Source organism: Macaca thibetana, chromosome 2 (assembly GCF_024542745.1).
Source record: "Macaca thibetana thibetana isolate TM-01 chromosome 2, ASM2454274v1, whole genome shotgun sequence".
Taxonomy (NCBI): Eukaryota; Metazoa; Chordata; class Mammalia; order Primates; family Cercopithecidae; genus Macaca; species Macaca thibetana.
In genome coordinates this window covers 128,654,935-128,669,024 of record NC_065579.1, presented here as the reverse complement: position 1 = coordinate 128,669,024, position 14,090 = coordinate 128,654,935, and the positions used below count along the sequence as shown (strand labels likewise).

The following is a 14,090-nucleotide window of genomic DNA, read 5'->3' as shown; positions in this document are numbered from 1 at the left end:
CATCCCATTTCAACTAATTTTACTGAGTTTATTTTTGGACATTTCTCTCTCATACCCTTTATCACATTTAATTAATAACTAACTATATTCTCTAACAATAACAAATTGATGGAGAAAAGAATTAGTTTGATATGAGAGAAACTTCCTTTTGGAGTTTCTTTTACTTTTTTTCTTTTCTTAAATGCCTTAGAATACTCAATAGTATCTTGATAAGAAATGATAAGATATGCTAATAACATTTTAATTAAATTACTATTATTAAATGTTTAATTCCCGTGAAAGAAGTTGGAGTTTAGAATTACAGTCATGTTACTTGACTTCTACCATCTATGACACTATTGAAAGCTGAGCAGTTAGGGGTATAGTTGTGCATAATCATAACTGCATTTTGGTAAGCATTGTATTCTACCAAGAAATGCACAAGTCATAAGAGGGTAGCCCAATTAATTTTCACAAAATGAGCGCACTCAAGTGACCAGCACTGAAAACAAGAAACAGAAGATGACCCACATCCTAGATGTCCTCATGGTGCTTCATCCCAAAACTACCATACCTCCAAAGGTAGCCACAATCCAGCCTTCTCATATGATCAGTCATGATCACATACTCCTTTCCATCTGGTTTATATCCTTCACGCTTTTGAAACTCAGCCATGTTGATCTATGTAGTTGCAGTTCATTCATTGTCGTGGCCTAATAGTATTTTGTTAAATGATTATTCCACTACTTATTTGTCCACTTTACTGTGATAGGGTAGTTTCTATTTTTAGCTATTATGGATAATAACTATAAACATTCTTATAAATGTCTTTTGGTAGACAGATGCATGCCATTCTGTAGGGTATATACTTAGGAATGGAATTGATGAGTCATAAATTATATGTATATCCTGCCTTCGTAGATGCTTCTAAACAATTGTCCACAGTAATTGTACCAATTTACAGTCCTTTCAGCAGTAAGAGTTCCAGTTCTACATCTTCAGCAGAACTGGAAAATGTCTGTCTCTTTCATTTTGCCATCGTCTAGTCATGGTATATGCCATGTGACTTTAACCTTTGTGAATTATACTTTCTAAATTTGTAAACATAACTTGTTTCACATGTTTATACCACCTTTTTACCCTGACTTGAGTTTACATCCTAGAGAGCAAGGGCCATGTGTTAGACACTTCTCTGTCCTTGAATGAATCTAACATAGCAAGCAAGGCATGCACTTTTGTTAAGATAAATCTTGTCTCTGTGTAGTGCTCCCTTAAAAGATCATAGAGTGGGAGAGAGAGAGCATTAGAAGAGGAATAATGCAAATATGTTTTATTGATAGAGACAAAAAATAATGAGAGAATCTCTCTTATACTCTGTCAAATTTTATTCTCCATTTATGTATTCATACACTCAAGTCCATGTTGGGGCTGAAAAAATGGTTTCCATTTCAACTCGTTTTAGTTAATTGCTTCCTTTTTCTACTGTGCAATGTAAAAGGATAATTAAAAATTATATTTCCCCTGACTACATTTCTTTAGGAAGATGGCTTCATTTTTTATGATGCAGATATTTCTCTCTCTTCACCTGTCAGTGCCAAGAGTGAACAGAAGTCAGAAGTCCACCACCAAACTTTTCCTTACTCCTTCTAGAAACAAAGCCAGCCATTGTGCCTAAAAGGTGTATCCAGATATGTGAGGACATAAAGTCCCAACACAATTCTCTTTTACCCAGATGCCTTCAAAATAAGCAAATAAAGGTTGGCAGGAATAAAAAGCTTACCCCAATGCCTTAGATGGCATTTACTACTAACAGTTCTTCACTGAAAATAAGAGATTTCTATAGAAATGATAATCAACCTCCTGTGAGTATATGGAGCTCGTAAAACCTGAAGAGTTTCTAAAGGTCAGCAAGCATTAAAGGTTTTTGTCCTGGGGATACATTTCTAAATAACCCTAGGAGAAGGAGAGGGGAGAGGGAAAGAAAAACGTTTTAACTTGATGAAAGTAAAACATGCAAGCTTAACAGTTTCTGGATTATCATTTAATTACAACCATCAATCATTTCCCATCTGTCTTCTTCTAGTCCTCACAAATTTCATCTAAAACTATACAATACAACTAACAGAGAATATGTAACCCATTAAGAATCCTAAAGGTGGGAAGCAATATTTAAGAAATTACTCTATAGAAGATTTTAGGAAATTCCCTAAAAATAGGATAATAGAATTCGTCTTGCTATATATACTACAAACACTCAAGACTAAAACTTTTCTTTTAATTAATAAGATAAACGCTACTTATTGCTTCTTTCTCTTTACCAGATATGAACTGATGGTCATTTTCCAAGGGCTTTGGTTTTGAAATCATTTAATTACAAGTCATATTTTTACTAATGTGTGAAACTGACTTGCAGTTAGTCATTTTATTAACACAATTTTACATTCTCTTAAAATGAGGTCCATTTAGCATTGAGCTTTTAGAAATATATTTGCCCTGTTAATTAGCTCTTGGTGAATGCCAGCAAATGTCTTTAAGGACAGCTGTTATTATTTTTTATTTTTTTGGATGGGGAGATAAGAGTCTTGCTCTGTCACCCAGGCTGGAGTGCAGTGATGTGATCTCGATCTCAGCTCACTGCAACCTCCACCTCCCAAGTTCAAGCAATTCTCATGCCTCAGCCTCCTGAATAGCTGGGATTACAGGGGTGCACCACAACACCCAGCTAATTTTTGTATTTTTAGTAGAGATGAGGTTTCACCATATTGGCCGGGCTGATCTTGAACTCCTGACCTCAAATGACCTACCCGCCTTAGCCTTCCAAAATGCTGGGATTACAAATTTGAACCACCGCGCCCCACTAGCTGTTATTTTTAAGGTTTAAAATGTTTTAATTTCTTCTTCTTGAGGGGTTCATGCTTTCATGCTGACTGTCCCTAACTTCTACAGCCAAGGAATTAAACAGCTTTAGGCTTTTTAAGCTCCAATGTGTTCAGAAAAGTGTTTCAACCGTGGTAATCCCCTTGTCGTGCTGCATTTATCTCCCACTAGATACCCACATGCGTTCCTCTTCTTCTCAGGCAGATAATTGCAAAGGGTTTGGAACCAGAGAAGAGAGTTGAGCTGGTGCTGAGCAGTGGATATAAAAAGTGTCACCCTGGTGGAAGTAAATAGACTCTGAGACTGTAATCTTTGCCCTTATTTATTTTCGAAACCATAAGGCCCAGGAGGAAGGTTCTTGTTTATTTGGCTACAGAAATCTTTGACTGCAGTCATGTATGGTTTTTAACTTGTTTTTATTTCCATACATTCCATTACAGCAATCTGCTCTCTTATACCACCTTAGTTTGCTCCCTAAATACAGTTCTCATTGCGATTTGTTGTTTTTGGCCATAGACTTCAAAATTCTTTGTGTGTGTGTGTTTTTGTTTTTGTTTTTGTTTTTAAATAATGGTATATTCATTACCTGTTTTCCCAACAGAGTTCATCTGGTGATTTAATGATCAGAAACATTCAACTGAAACACAGTGGGAAATACGTTTGTATGGTGCAAACAGGGGTGGACAGTGTTTCATCTGCTGCTGACCTCATAGTAAGAGGTAAACATTTATGCCTCCTTGAGTTTGTAACTTCACATCTTAACAGCATTCCTTACTGGAGGAAAAACCGTGATGAGATAGTATGTGAGCATACAAGTTATCATATTGATTTCATCGTCCCCACATAGACCACAGAATATGACAATAGGGGTGAGTGCTAATTCAAAGAAATAAAAATCTCAACTCTGCCCTTCAAATAGCTCTCACTGTAATTGGCATTCCACAGCTGCTGCCAAGCTGATGTGTTTTTGAGCATGTCATTAATTCAGTGATTGTATTTAATTTGAGAGAGAATATTGTGCAGTGTGTTTGCTTCCAAAATAATCAGGATTTGGGAATAATTGTATGTAGGGCAATTTTCTAAAAATAGAAAAAAAGTATAAGGATTATTCAGAATGACTGGGAAAATTTGCCAACCTGAGCTGCTGTCCAGGATACTGATTTTCTACTGGGCTGACAAATAACCAGAGTACATCATGAAATAAAACACATCTAGGTATCAGATTGGGAACTACAGAGATACACCAGTGGATTAAAGGGAAAGGCATCACACCAGGAGTAAAGGACATTGAATTTGGAAAGGTACAGGAATCCTGCTGAACAGAGGCTTTTAAAAGTGAATATCATCTGCAATCAGAGAGTATTATGGTTTGGGAATTACTGCCTCACATCCAAATTTAAGATCTAACAACAGAAATGGGGGGTAGAGGGAAGTAGTTGTTCTGTTATCAGGTGAATGGCCTTTGCCCTAAGTGTTTTTGAAATTGGGAAAAGTCAGAGACATTGAAGTGGTCATGTGACATTCTCTTCTCTTTGAGAGGAGAGGATGACATTTATGTAATTGCTACCCAGTGTTTCCATTTGTGCCTTCCTTAGGTTCACCTGGACCACCAGAAAATGTGAAAGTAGATGAAATTACAGATACAACAGCCCAACTCTCTTGGAAAGAAGGTAAAGACAACCATAGCCCAGTTATATCCTATTCCATCCAGGCTCGGACACCTTTCTCCGTGGGTTGGCAAACCGTCACAACAGGTAAAGGGGGAGAGGCAGAGGTCATCTGCACACATACAAATGGATTTCAAGTCAATGCTGAAGCATGAAGACTCTTACCTCTCAAATATTCCTTTGTAGTGCCTGAGGTCATCGATGGGAAAACACACACAGCCACTGTAGTTGAGTTAAACCCATGGGTGGAATATGAATTTCGGGTTGTAGCCAGTAATAAAATTGGAGGTGGAGAACCCAGTTTACCCTCAGAAAAAGTAAGAACTGAAGAGGCAGGTTAGTGTTTTTGTTTTCTGAGTAATGGGTTAATAGATTTCTGTGTACTTCCATTTCCCTTGGCCCTGAACTCCAGGCCAGCAGGGGGTCGGCCTCAATAATCCATTGCTGCAATTATCTGACCTTTCTAATGGCAAAACTGGCCATATGGCATTTGTCAAAAGAAACACGTGTAAGTGATTCTGATGTAGTGTGACATTTCCAAGAGTTCAGTCCATTGTAAACGATCATTAGTGCATGTTGAGTGAATATGTTTTTGTCACTTAAGGTTATAATTACTATCTGACATAGTTACCCTGTTAACAAGGGAAGTGCTGTTTTCATTTATAACAAGCATTGACAAATTGGTAGGATAATGACATTTGTGAGTTCTGCTGCTAGCAAATCTCATTTTGCCACCAAGCTCAGTGAAGGAGCTTAAACAATTGATGAATAGGTATATTTTGTCACTTCAAGTGTTGAATTAAGAAAGAATCATTGATAGGAATTTCCACGTGAGACAACTATTCACATAGACCATAAGACTGCTTTTATTATTCTAAAAATATCCCAGCATTAAAACTCAAACTAGAAAGTGTACATAGCATCACATTATAGGGACAACTGAGACCTAAAGACTTGCCTTTTCAGGATCTGTAATATTACTTAATATTAACTAAAATGAAGTTTGAAATAGAGCTGGTAGATCACTTTAGGAACTCAGCTAAGACGGAAGTCATCAAATATGTTTCAATAATTTTCATGATGCTATTTTACTCAGAATAATGCACATAATGTTTATGCTGGGAAATATGAGAAATAGAGGAACTGTGCTTGCCCTGGTGTTCTGGTCATTTGTTCACACTACACATATTTTAGGGAGCATCCTCTGTGTGCTCAGCACTTTCTAGATACTGCAAGTACAGCTGTGACCATACCAAAGACCCACTTTCATGGGACGTATATTCTAGTTTTGTCCTGGGGTTCACTAAGGCTAAAGTTCTCAGGGTGAGAATCTGATGCCCCTGTGAAGTTTATAAATAATACCTCAAAACAAGATTCAAGGGTTTGAGTTTGGGTCATCCTTACATATAGCCAATGTTGTTCTCAGAATTATATTCTACTTGAAATAGTCACAAGCTAAACATTCATGCTGGATTGATTTCCCATCATCTCTGGTGAATCACTTTTTCTTGTTTTATTAACTCTCATACTAGCAAAGTATCTTCCAACTTGGTCATGTTTGTTTGAGAGATTTTGAATTTTTTTATGATTTCATGTAAATATGTTGTTTGATGATCTCATAAAAATATGTAAATGTATGTACATACATAAACATCCATATGTATGAATAATGTGCCAATGATTAAATTATTTTAAATATTTTTAAAAATTGCATTGTCTTTTAGATAAATGTTACTTAATGCAAGTACCATTTCATCTCTGTTTCTCTGACCTGTACAGTTCCAGAAGTGCCCCCTTCTGAAGTCAATGGAGGAGGCGGAAGCCGGTCTGAACTTGTGATAACCTGGGATGTAAGTGTTTGGGCAGCATCTTCACTATTAGGGTGTTGCTGTTCCCATGATCTTTGTGGCTTCCCAGGTGGTGGTGCTGGGGGTGTGGTTGGTGGGTGCTGCTGCTGCTGGTGGTAATATAGGTGGTGGTGGTGGGGTTAGTGGTATTGGGGCTGGTGGTGGTAGTTGTAGTCATAGTAGCTAATATTTTTTATGCTTTCTCTGAGCCACCCACTGTTCCCAGCATTTAGCATATATTTTCCTCATGTCATCCTTGCATCAATCTACAGATGAAAATACACAGGCTCGGAGATAAGAAATAATTTGCCCAGGGTCACCTGGTTGGTAGACATAGGGACGAGTTATGTTGTGGCTGTTGCCCCTCAAGCTCCCATTATGACTTTCCAAACAGCTGTGCAGCCCCCACTGGTAAAGGCACCTATTCCAACAGGTGCTTGAGTTTGTTTCTTTCCTGGCCATTCTCTCAGCCCTTGGTTTACAGCATCAGTAGGAAAAAGGTTAATTAACAGGTTTTAAGTCAAAAAGTACTAGAATTACCTGCATTTTTTGAAGATGTTGATGATGTGTCAATAAAATTTTTGACGACTCAAATATAGCTTTGAGTTTTTCATTAATATTTTTTTTTCCTTTTTTTTTTGAGACAGTCTTGCTCTGTTGCCCAGTCTGGAGTGCAGTGGCATGATCTCAGCTCACTGCAACCTCCACCTCCTGGGTTCAAGAGATTCTCCCACCTCAACCTCCCAAATAGCTAGAATTACAGGCACATGCCACCATGCCCAGGTAATTTTTGTATTTTTAGTAGAGACGGGGTTTTGCCATATTGGACAGGCTGGTCTCAAACTCCTAACCTCAAGTGATCCACCTGCCTTGTAATCCGTTAATTTATAAATTAGTATTTACTTCCCTTTTTTTTTTTTTTTTTTTTTTTTTCTTGATGGAGTCTCTCTCTGTCGCCCAGGCCAAAGTCAGTGGCATGGTATCGGCTCACTGCAACCTCCACCTCACAGATTCAAGCAATTCTCCTGCCTGAGCTTCCCGAGTAGCTGGGACTACAGGCACATGCCACCATGCCCAGGTAATTTTTGTATTTTTAGTAGAGACGGGGTTTTGCCATATTGGACAGGCTGGTCTCAAACTCCTGACCTCGTGATGGCCGCTCGCCTCGGCCTTCCAAAGTGCTGGGGTTACAGGCATGAGCCACTGTACTGGGCCCCTTTTTATTTTATTTTTTTCAGTTTTACTTCATTATGCTTAATCACTAGTCCAATGTTTCTTCTCATAAAGTCAACATTAAGAATTAGATAATTTTTTTTTGACTTAAGAGATCAGATATTTTCAACTGAAAGTATATCTTACTGTTAGAAACTCAGATTTGAACCATAAGATGATCAGCTGTCTGAATAATCACAGAAAATTCCAGTTCATTATCTGGATGGCTATGAAATGGTGGCATATGTCTGTGTCAAAGCAGCTGGCATGACTCTCCTGCTGATGTTTTCCTCCTTTTTTCATCCAATTGCTTAATACAATGTAGATGATGATTTGATGACTTTTACAAATGCCTGTGGATCACAGCTCCATTCATTTTTGCCTTGCCCTTATGTGTAAGGGTGATTCAGTGTGTCTTTCCTTTATAGCCAGTCCCTGAGGAACTACAGAATGGTGAAGGTTTTGGGTATGTTGTTGCTTTCCGCCCTCTTGGGGTTACCACCTGGATCCAGACAGTGGTGACATCCCCTGACACCCCAAGATATGTCTTTCGGAATGAAAGCATCGTGCCATATTCACCATATGAAGTTAAAGTGGGTGTTTATAATAACAAAGGTGAAGGACCATTTAGCCCAGTGACAACAGTGTTCTCTGCAGAAGAAGGTATGGAAAACATGACTGTGTTTCAGCTCTGCCTAGTAACAATTATTTGTGCTCCAAAAATGGATATAGAGTCTCGTTTTGACTTCAAATATGTTTATTCCAAAGAACAATGATCTAAGTAGTAGTTAGATTCCCAGTGCAAGTGATAAATATCAATCATAAATGACTTGAAGTGTAAGACTTAATGGATAGTTAGAGGATGTAACTGTGAAAGGAAAATAAAACCTCAGGACCCCAATTCACTAGGCCAAAAGGAAAAAATTAAGCTGAATGCTGAGTCATGCAAGAAAATGCCTTTCCTTTATTCCTAACCAGATAGCTACAGATAAAACGTTAAATCTCTCTACAGGTAGCTACTCTATGTTCGCCTTGCCTTATGTAAAGTACTGATTTACTGAGCAGGAGACCTAATTGATTAGCCTCCTATCTGCTCTTTTTCCTTTGCAACATGCAGATTACCATACCCTTCCTCTTTGCACTCCAGCCCACTCTAAATATTAAAGCCCTCAAATTCTATCTTTGGAAATGGACACAGACCACAGACTGTTTCTGTGAACCCGTGTTTTTTGGTTTTTTCTTTTTTTTTTTGTTTTCTTCTGGGCATGTCCTTAACACCTTGGTACAATAAATTCCAAAATTGATTGAGACCTGTCTCAGATCATAACCATCAATTTAAAAATCTGTTTTGAGGAATACTTCCTATGTTCCAGTTTGTGAAGCAAGGAAAATTACAGCCTTACCTTGGGGTAATAAAAATATACCCCTTGGAGCTACCCTAGTCCTAAGTTGTCCAGTGGTTCCCATGGCCTGAGAAAGGGATGTTACTGAATGAAGAGTCAGGAGCAGTGGTATCTCATTCAACACATATGCAATGTGCAGGTTTGAGGGATATGAACCTGCTGGTGGAGATACAGACATACTTCACTCTGGACCATTCCGTTTCTTTGTCTTTCTTTTATACTTGTCTCAGATACTGAGACATCTACATTTTGTCTCATGACCGCTTTAGAAAATAATCAAGGTAAAAGAATTATACAAAATTGCCATTTCATAGATCAGCAACAACTATTGTAGTTTTTTGTAGTTCTACAAAAAAAAAATAATAATAAATGGCAGAAACTAACATGTATTCAAGTTTTACTACCCGCCAGACATTACCTAATTTGATATTTCAGATAAGAAATATAGGCACTATTATTTCCCATTTACAAATGAGAAAATGGAAGCCTTATAAAAGAGAGTAATAAATTTGCCAAAATTCCAAAAAGTGAGTGGTACAGCCAGTATTTTAACCAAGGGCCTTTGCCCTTAACCATTCTGAGCTCACAAAATATATCAGTGTCTCCCCTACCCTCCAGACCTGACAGTAAGTTGCAAAAAGTGTTCCGCAGTTGTCATTCCTAAGAATAGTAAGTAGAGTTGATTTTTCTTTGGATCCCCACCCCTCTTCTTGCCTTCTCACTTTCCGTTGAGTTCTGAGAGGGATTTTTTTTTTTTAAGGATTATAAAAGTCTTTGCAGAAGAGTCTTAAATTCATAGCCAGACCTCATTTCTAAAAGTTGCCAGGGATTGCAAGGGCAAGTGAGAGGTCTGGAGAGTGATGGCAATTATCCAGGGAGTTTTTGGACACTGTTTACCTGTGCATCCAGGACCTAGGTGCTGGCAACTGGAAAAGAGGGACAGCCACAGCTTCTTACCCATTGTTGCCTCCTACCCATTGTTGCCTCCCTCATTTTCCTTCCCCTGTTACCATTTTTGCTCCCACTGAAGAGTCAGCTAAAAGTCTTTTTGTTCAAACATGAGAAATGAATTGGGCTTACCTAAGGAAGAAGCAGAAGATTTCTGTGAAATCTACTAGGTTGTCTCTGTGAATCCAAGGGAGAGTTATGTAGCAAACCTCACAAAGAACTTTAATCAGAGAAGCCCTGAAACCTCAGAAAATGGTCTGCTCCTCTAGAGCACCTGCACTGGATCAGTGGGCTCCAAGTACTCCTCGACTCTCCAAACCAAGTTCAAATTTTCAGGAGAGAAAATCTAAGAGGCCCAACCTTAGACCAGGAATTCATCTCAGCATCAAGCCACCTTGTCTGAGAAGGAGGATCATTTGACAAGAGAAATGCACCTGAACTGGGCCCTGAGAGGGGAGAACCACTGTGAACCCCATAGAATCTCAACAGTGCTTATTACAAAGGGGGATCTTCTTGCTGTATAACAAACCACCTGCATTTCTATCTACTCTTTCAAAAGAACATGCCATCCACCACATTTCAGTTGTCCGTTCTGTAGTCCTCACTAGAGAAGGTACTCACTCAGTGTTTATTGTTTAAATGAGCTTTACTTAACCTAGACCTTTGTTTGGCAAACTGAAAACTAAGTAGCATTTGTGGACAGGGAAGTTCCCAAACAGTAGGAAAGAGATGAAGGGAAGGAAATAAAGACAAGGTGAGGAGAACACAGGCAAAAAAAGGAAGATAAGGAAGATGCCAAAAAAGAGGTGCAAGGGAGGAAAGTATAGGTTGCCACAGCTGTTTAGCAAGGAAAAGCCTTTGGCTATGATGCCATCTTTTCCTAAGAAACAGAAACGGACCAGTGTCTCTATTTTCAACATATGGTGCCAGAATATTTCATAGAATTTTCAAGTATGTTAAAATGCTTCTATAAAAATAAGAACGTTAGTATATGTTTTAAACAAACTGCCAAAATTAGCGTCATATTTCAATTTCTGTTTCCGAACAGAGCCTACAGTGGCCCCATCTCAAGTCTCTGCAAATAGCCTATCTTCCTCAGAAATTGAGGTTTCATGGAATACCATTCCTTGGAAGTTGAGCAATGGACATTTACTGGGCTATGAGGTAATTTCTTTTCTGATTAATTCGTGTATGTGTGTCACATGCTACTCTGTCTCTTACATTTGAAATCCTTAACAATGACCTCTTATTTGAAGTCTATCTTTGGCTGAAATTTTTTTTTTTTTTTTTTTTGAGGCGGAGTCTCGCTCTGTCGCCCAGGCTGGAGTGCAGTGGCGGGATCTCGGCTCACTGCAAGCTCCGCCTCCCGGGTTCCCGCCATTCTCCTGCCTCAGCCTCCCGAGTAGCTGGGACTACAGGCGCCGCCACCACGCCCGGCTAATTTTTTTGTATTTTTAGTGGAGACGGGGTTTCATTGTGTTAGCCAGGATGGTCTCGATCTCCTGACCTCATGATCCGCCTGTCTCGGCCTCCCAAAGTGCTGGGATTACAGGCTTGAGCCACCGCGCCCGGCCTGCTGAAATTTTTTTATCAACACATTGTTTCATCTGATGTTCAGTGCATACTGAATTTAACCAGTTGAATGAAAATAACATTAGTTGGAGTAGAAAAGGAACAACAAAAGAATATGAAAGGAAATCATGTATCATGTGGGCCAAATATTTTAGATGGGTTTACTAAAAAATAAGGGTGAGATTGAACTGCAGTATTAAGTTCATAGAGTACTTTCGTCAACAGGAAGTCACTGTCCTCCAGCTCTTTGTCTTACTTTCTTGGTGGCTTTGTTACATTGTGGAGTTCTTTTTTTTTTTTTTTTTTTGAGACGGAGTCTTGCTCTGTCACCCAGGCTGGAGTGCAGTGGCCGGATCTCAGCTCACTGCAAGCTCCGCCTCCCGGGTTCACGCCATTCTCCTGCCTCAGCCTCCCGAGTAGCTGGGACTACAGGTGCCTGCCACCTCGCCTGGCTAGTTTTTTTGTATTTTTTTAGTAGAGACGGGGTTTCACCGTGTTAGCCAGGATGGTCTCGATCTCCTGACCTCGTGATCCGCCCGTCTCGGCCTCCCAAAGTGCTGGGATTACAGGCTTGAGCCACCGCGCCCGGCAACATTGTGGAGTTCTTTTATAGGCTCTAGAGAAGCCACCTGTCTGTAAGATACTTTGAGCCTTCAAAGACCTCTCTGTTTAGTGAAATAGGATGAAACATCTGAAAGAGAGGATAATGTAAGACCAAATATAATGAAGGTCTGACTAGGTCACTCAAACAGGAAATGTTTGCGTTGTCAAGAAGGATGGGACATATTGAAAGTCTTTATAAGGGTGGTAAGGCTTAACAGGACTTTCAAGGGAAAGTAAGTAAAGGTGGAAGGAGTGGAAAACATTCTGGATTAGGCATGGCATGATGGAAAAGCAGAGTAGAGGCCTACCTGCCAAAGGTTCCTGTTTGAAAAGGTGACTTCAGATAGGCACGGGAGGACCAGGTCACAGGTGGCTTTAAAGGCTAAGAAGAACCATTTGAACTGGGTCGCCTATTTAGTAGTGAGCAGTTAGAGGAAACTGGGAGCAGTAGAGCCAAGAACTGGCAAGATAAATAAAATGCAAAGAAGATTTTGCCAACAATGGCATTGTGGGATTCATAGTTGTGATTTCATCCCACCCACAGCTGTCTTCTTATGAAGCTTCCCTCCAGGCTTCCCTGAGGAAGTGTGTAACTCCTGATTCAGTGGCAGGCTTACATGGGCAGGTTTGCATCACAGGGCCACGTACCCCTCCACTTGCCAACACACCTTCAAATGAGAGCTCCAGGGTGATCTCTCGATCAAATGTAAATGCTCTATGGACTGTGAAGCCTAGCAAGTCAGATTCTTGTTTGAGATATTTAAATAAGAAATATACAGATTATAATTAGTGAGTGTAATGCAGTAGTGTGTCACATTTGGGGCTCAGTTCAGACTTCTCAAACTAAGGCCATGGACATGCAGGACAAAGCTAATCTGCAGAGATGAAATACACTCCCATGCAACCCTAAAGAATGGAGGAGACAGGGGCTCATGGAACCTGCAAGAGGGCAGAATAAGCCAGGTGTGGTGGCTTGCACCAGTAATCCCAATACTTTGGGAGGCAAATGTAGAAGGATTGCTTGAGCCTAGGATTTCAAGACCATCCTGGACAACTTAGTGAGACCCCATATCAATAAAATATACAAAAATTAACTCGGCATGGTGACACATGCCTGTAGTCCTAGCTACTTGGGAGGCTGAGATGGGAGAATTGCTTGAGCCCAGGAGGTCGAGGCTTCAGTGAGCCGTTATCCTGCCACTGCACTGTAGCCTGGATGGCAAACTGAGATTCTATCTCAAAAAAAGTGGGGGCAGCCAGAATAAAATAGCTCTTTGACAGTCATTCAGTTCTCAAATGACTTGGCTTTATTCTTTTTCATCATGTTACCTTGCCCTTCTTTTTAATAGATTCTCTTTATATTTGAACTGCCTTGAGAGAGTTTCTGTTCCTTGCAACCAAACAAGCATTGACTTGAATTAATATTAGCAAATTAAGAAAAGAAAGGATAGGGAATAGAGCAATGATGCTCAGAGTGTGGACTGTGAAACCCCTACAGCAGAATTACCTGAAGGTGTTGTTAAAATTGAGCTCCCACAGGACCCACTCAATCCAAACGTTTAGGACTAGGTCTTGTTAGTGTATATTTTTAGTAACTATCTGTAAAGAAACATCTTCCTGCACACTTAAATGTACTAAACACTGGTCTTGACACAGAGAAGCCTGATCAGAGACAGAATAGTCCAGACTTAAGGAAGAGAGAGTATGAAGAAGTAAAACACCACATAAATACAGGAGAACAACTTAATGTGCATCTTAAAGGAAGCCAAGACTAGCTGGATGGAAGATTTCTTTAATTCCATGGCAATGGATGTAAGCAATGAAAGATGATGGGGAGCCAACAGTAGCTCCCTCGTGATTAGAGAACTGGCAGTGACATTGGCAATGGAGGTAAAGGTATATGGGATGGAAGGAGCACAGCTGTAAGGGAGTGTGACTCTGAGGCCAGTCCATAGCAAATCCCAATTCTACCACTTGCCAGC

General features: G+C 39.7%; 1 protein-coding gene across 2 annotated transcripts in view; it reads left to right on the top strand.

Annotated features, from left to right (window-relative positions):
- The window catches only part of CNTN3 (contactin 3), a 340,485-nt gene that overhangs the window by 295,586 nt on the left and 30,809 nt on the right, over positions 1 to 14,090 (top strand). For both annotated transcript variants that reach the window (XM_050778567.1, XM_050778566.1), the window contains exons 14-19: positions 3,458 to 3,575; positions 4,452 to 4,610; positions 4,710 to 4,859; positions 6,303 to 6,373; positions 8,011 to 8,245; positions 10,982 to 11,097. In XM_050778567.1, coding sequence (XP_050634524.1) covers positions 3,458 to 3,575; positions 4,452 to 4,610; positions 4,710 to 4,859; positions 6,303 to 6,373; positions 8,011 to 8,245; positions 10,982 to 11,097 — 849 coding nt within the window. The remainder of the gene's footprint in view (positions 1 to 3,457; positions 3,576 to 4,451; positions 4,611 to 4,709; positions 4,860 to 6,302; positions 6,374 to 8,010; positions 8,246 to 10,981; positions 11,098 to 14,090) is intronic.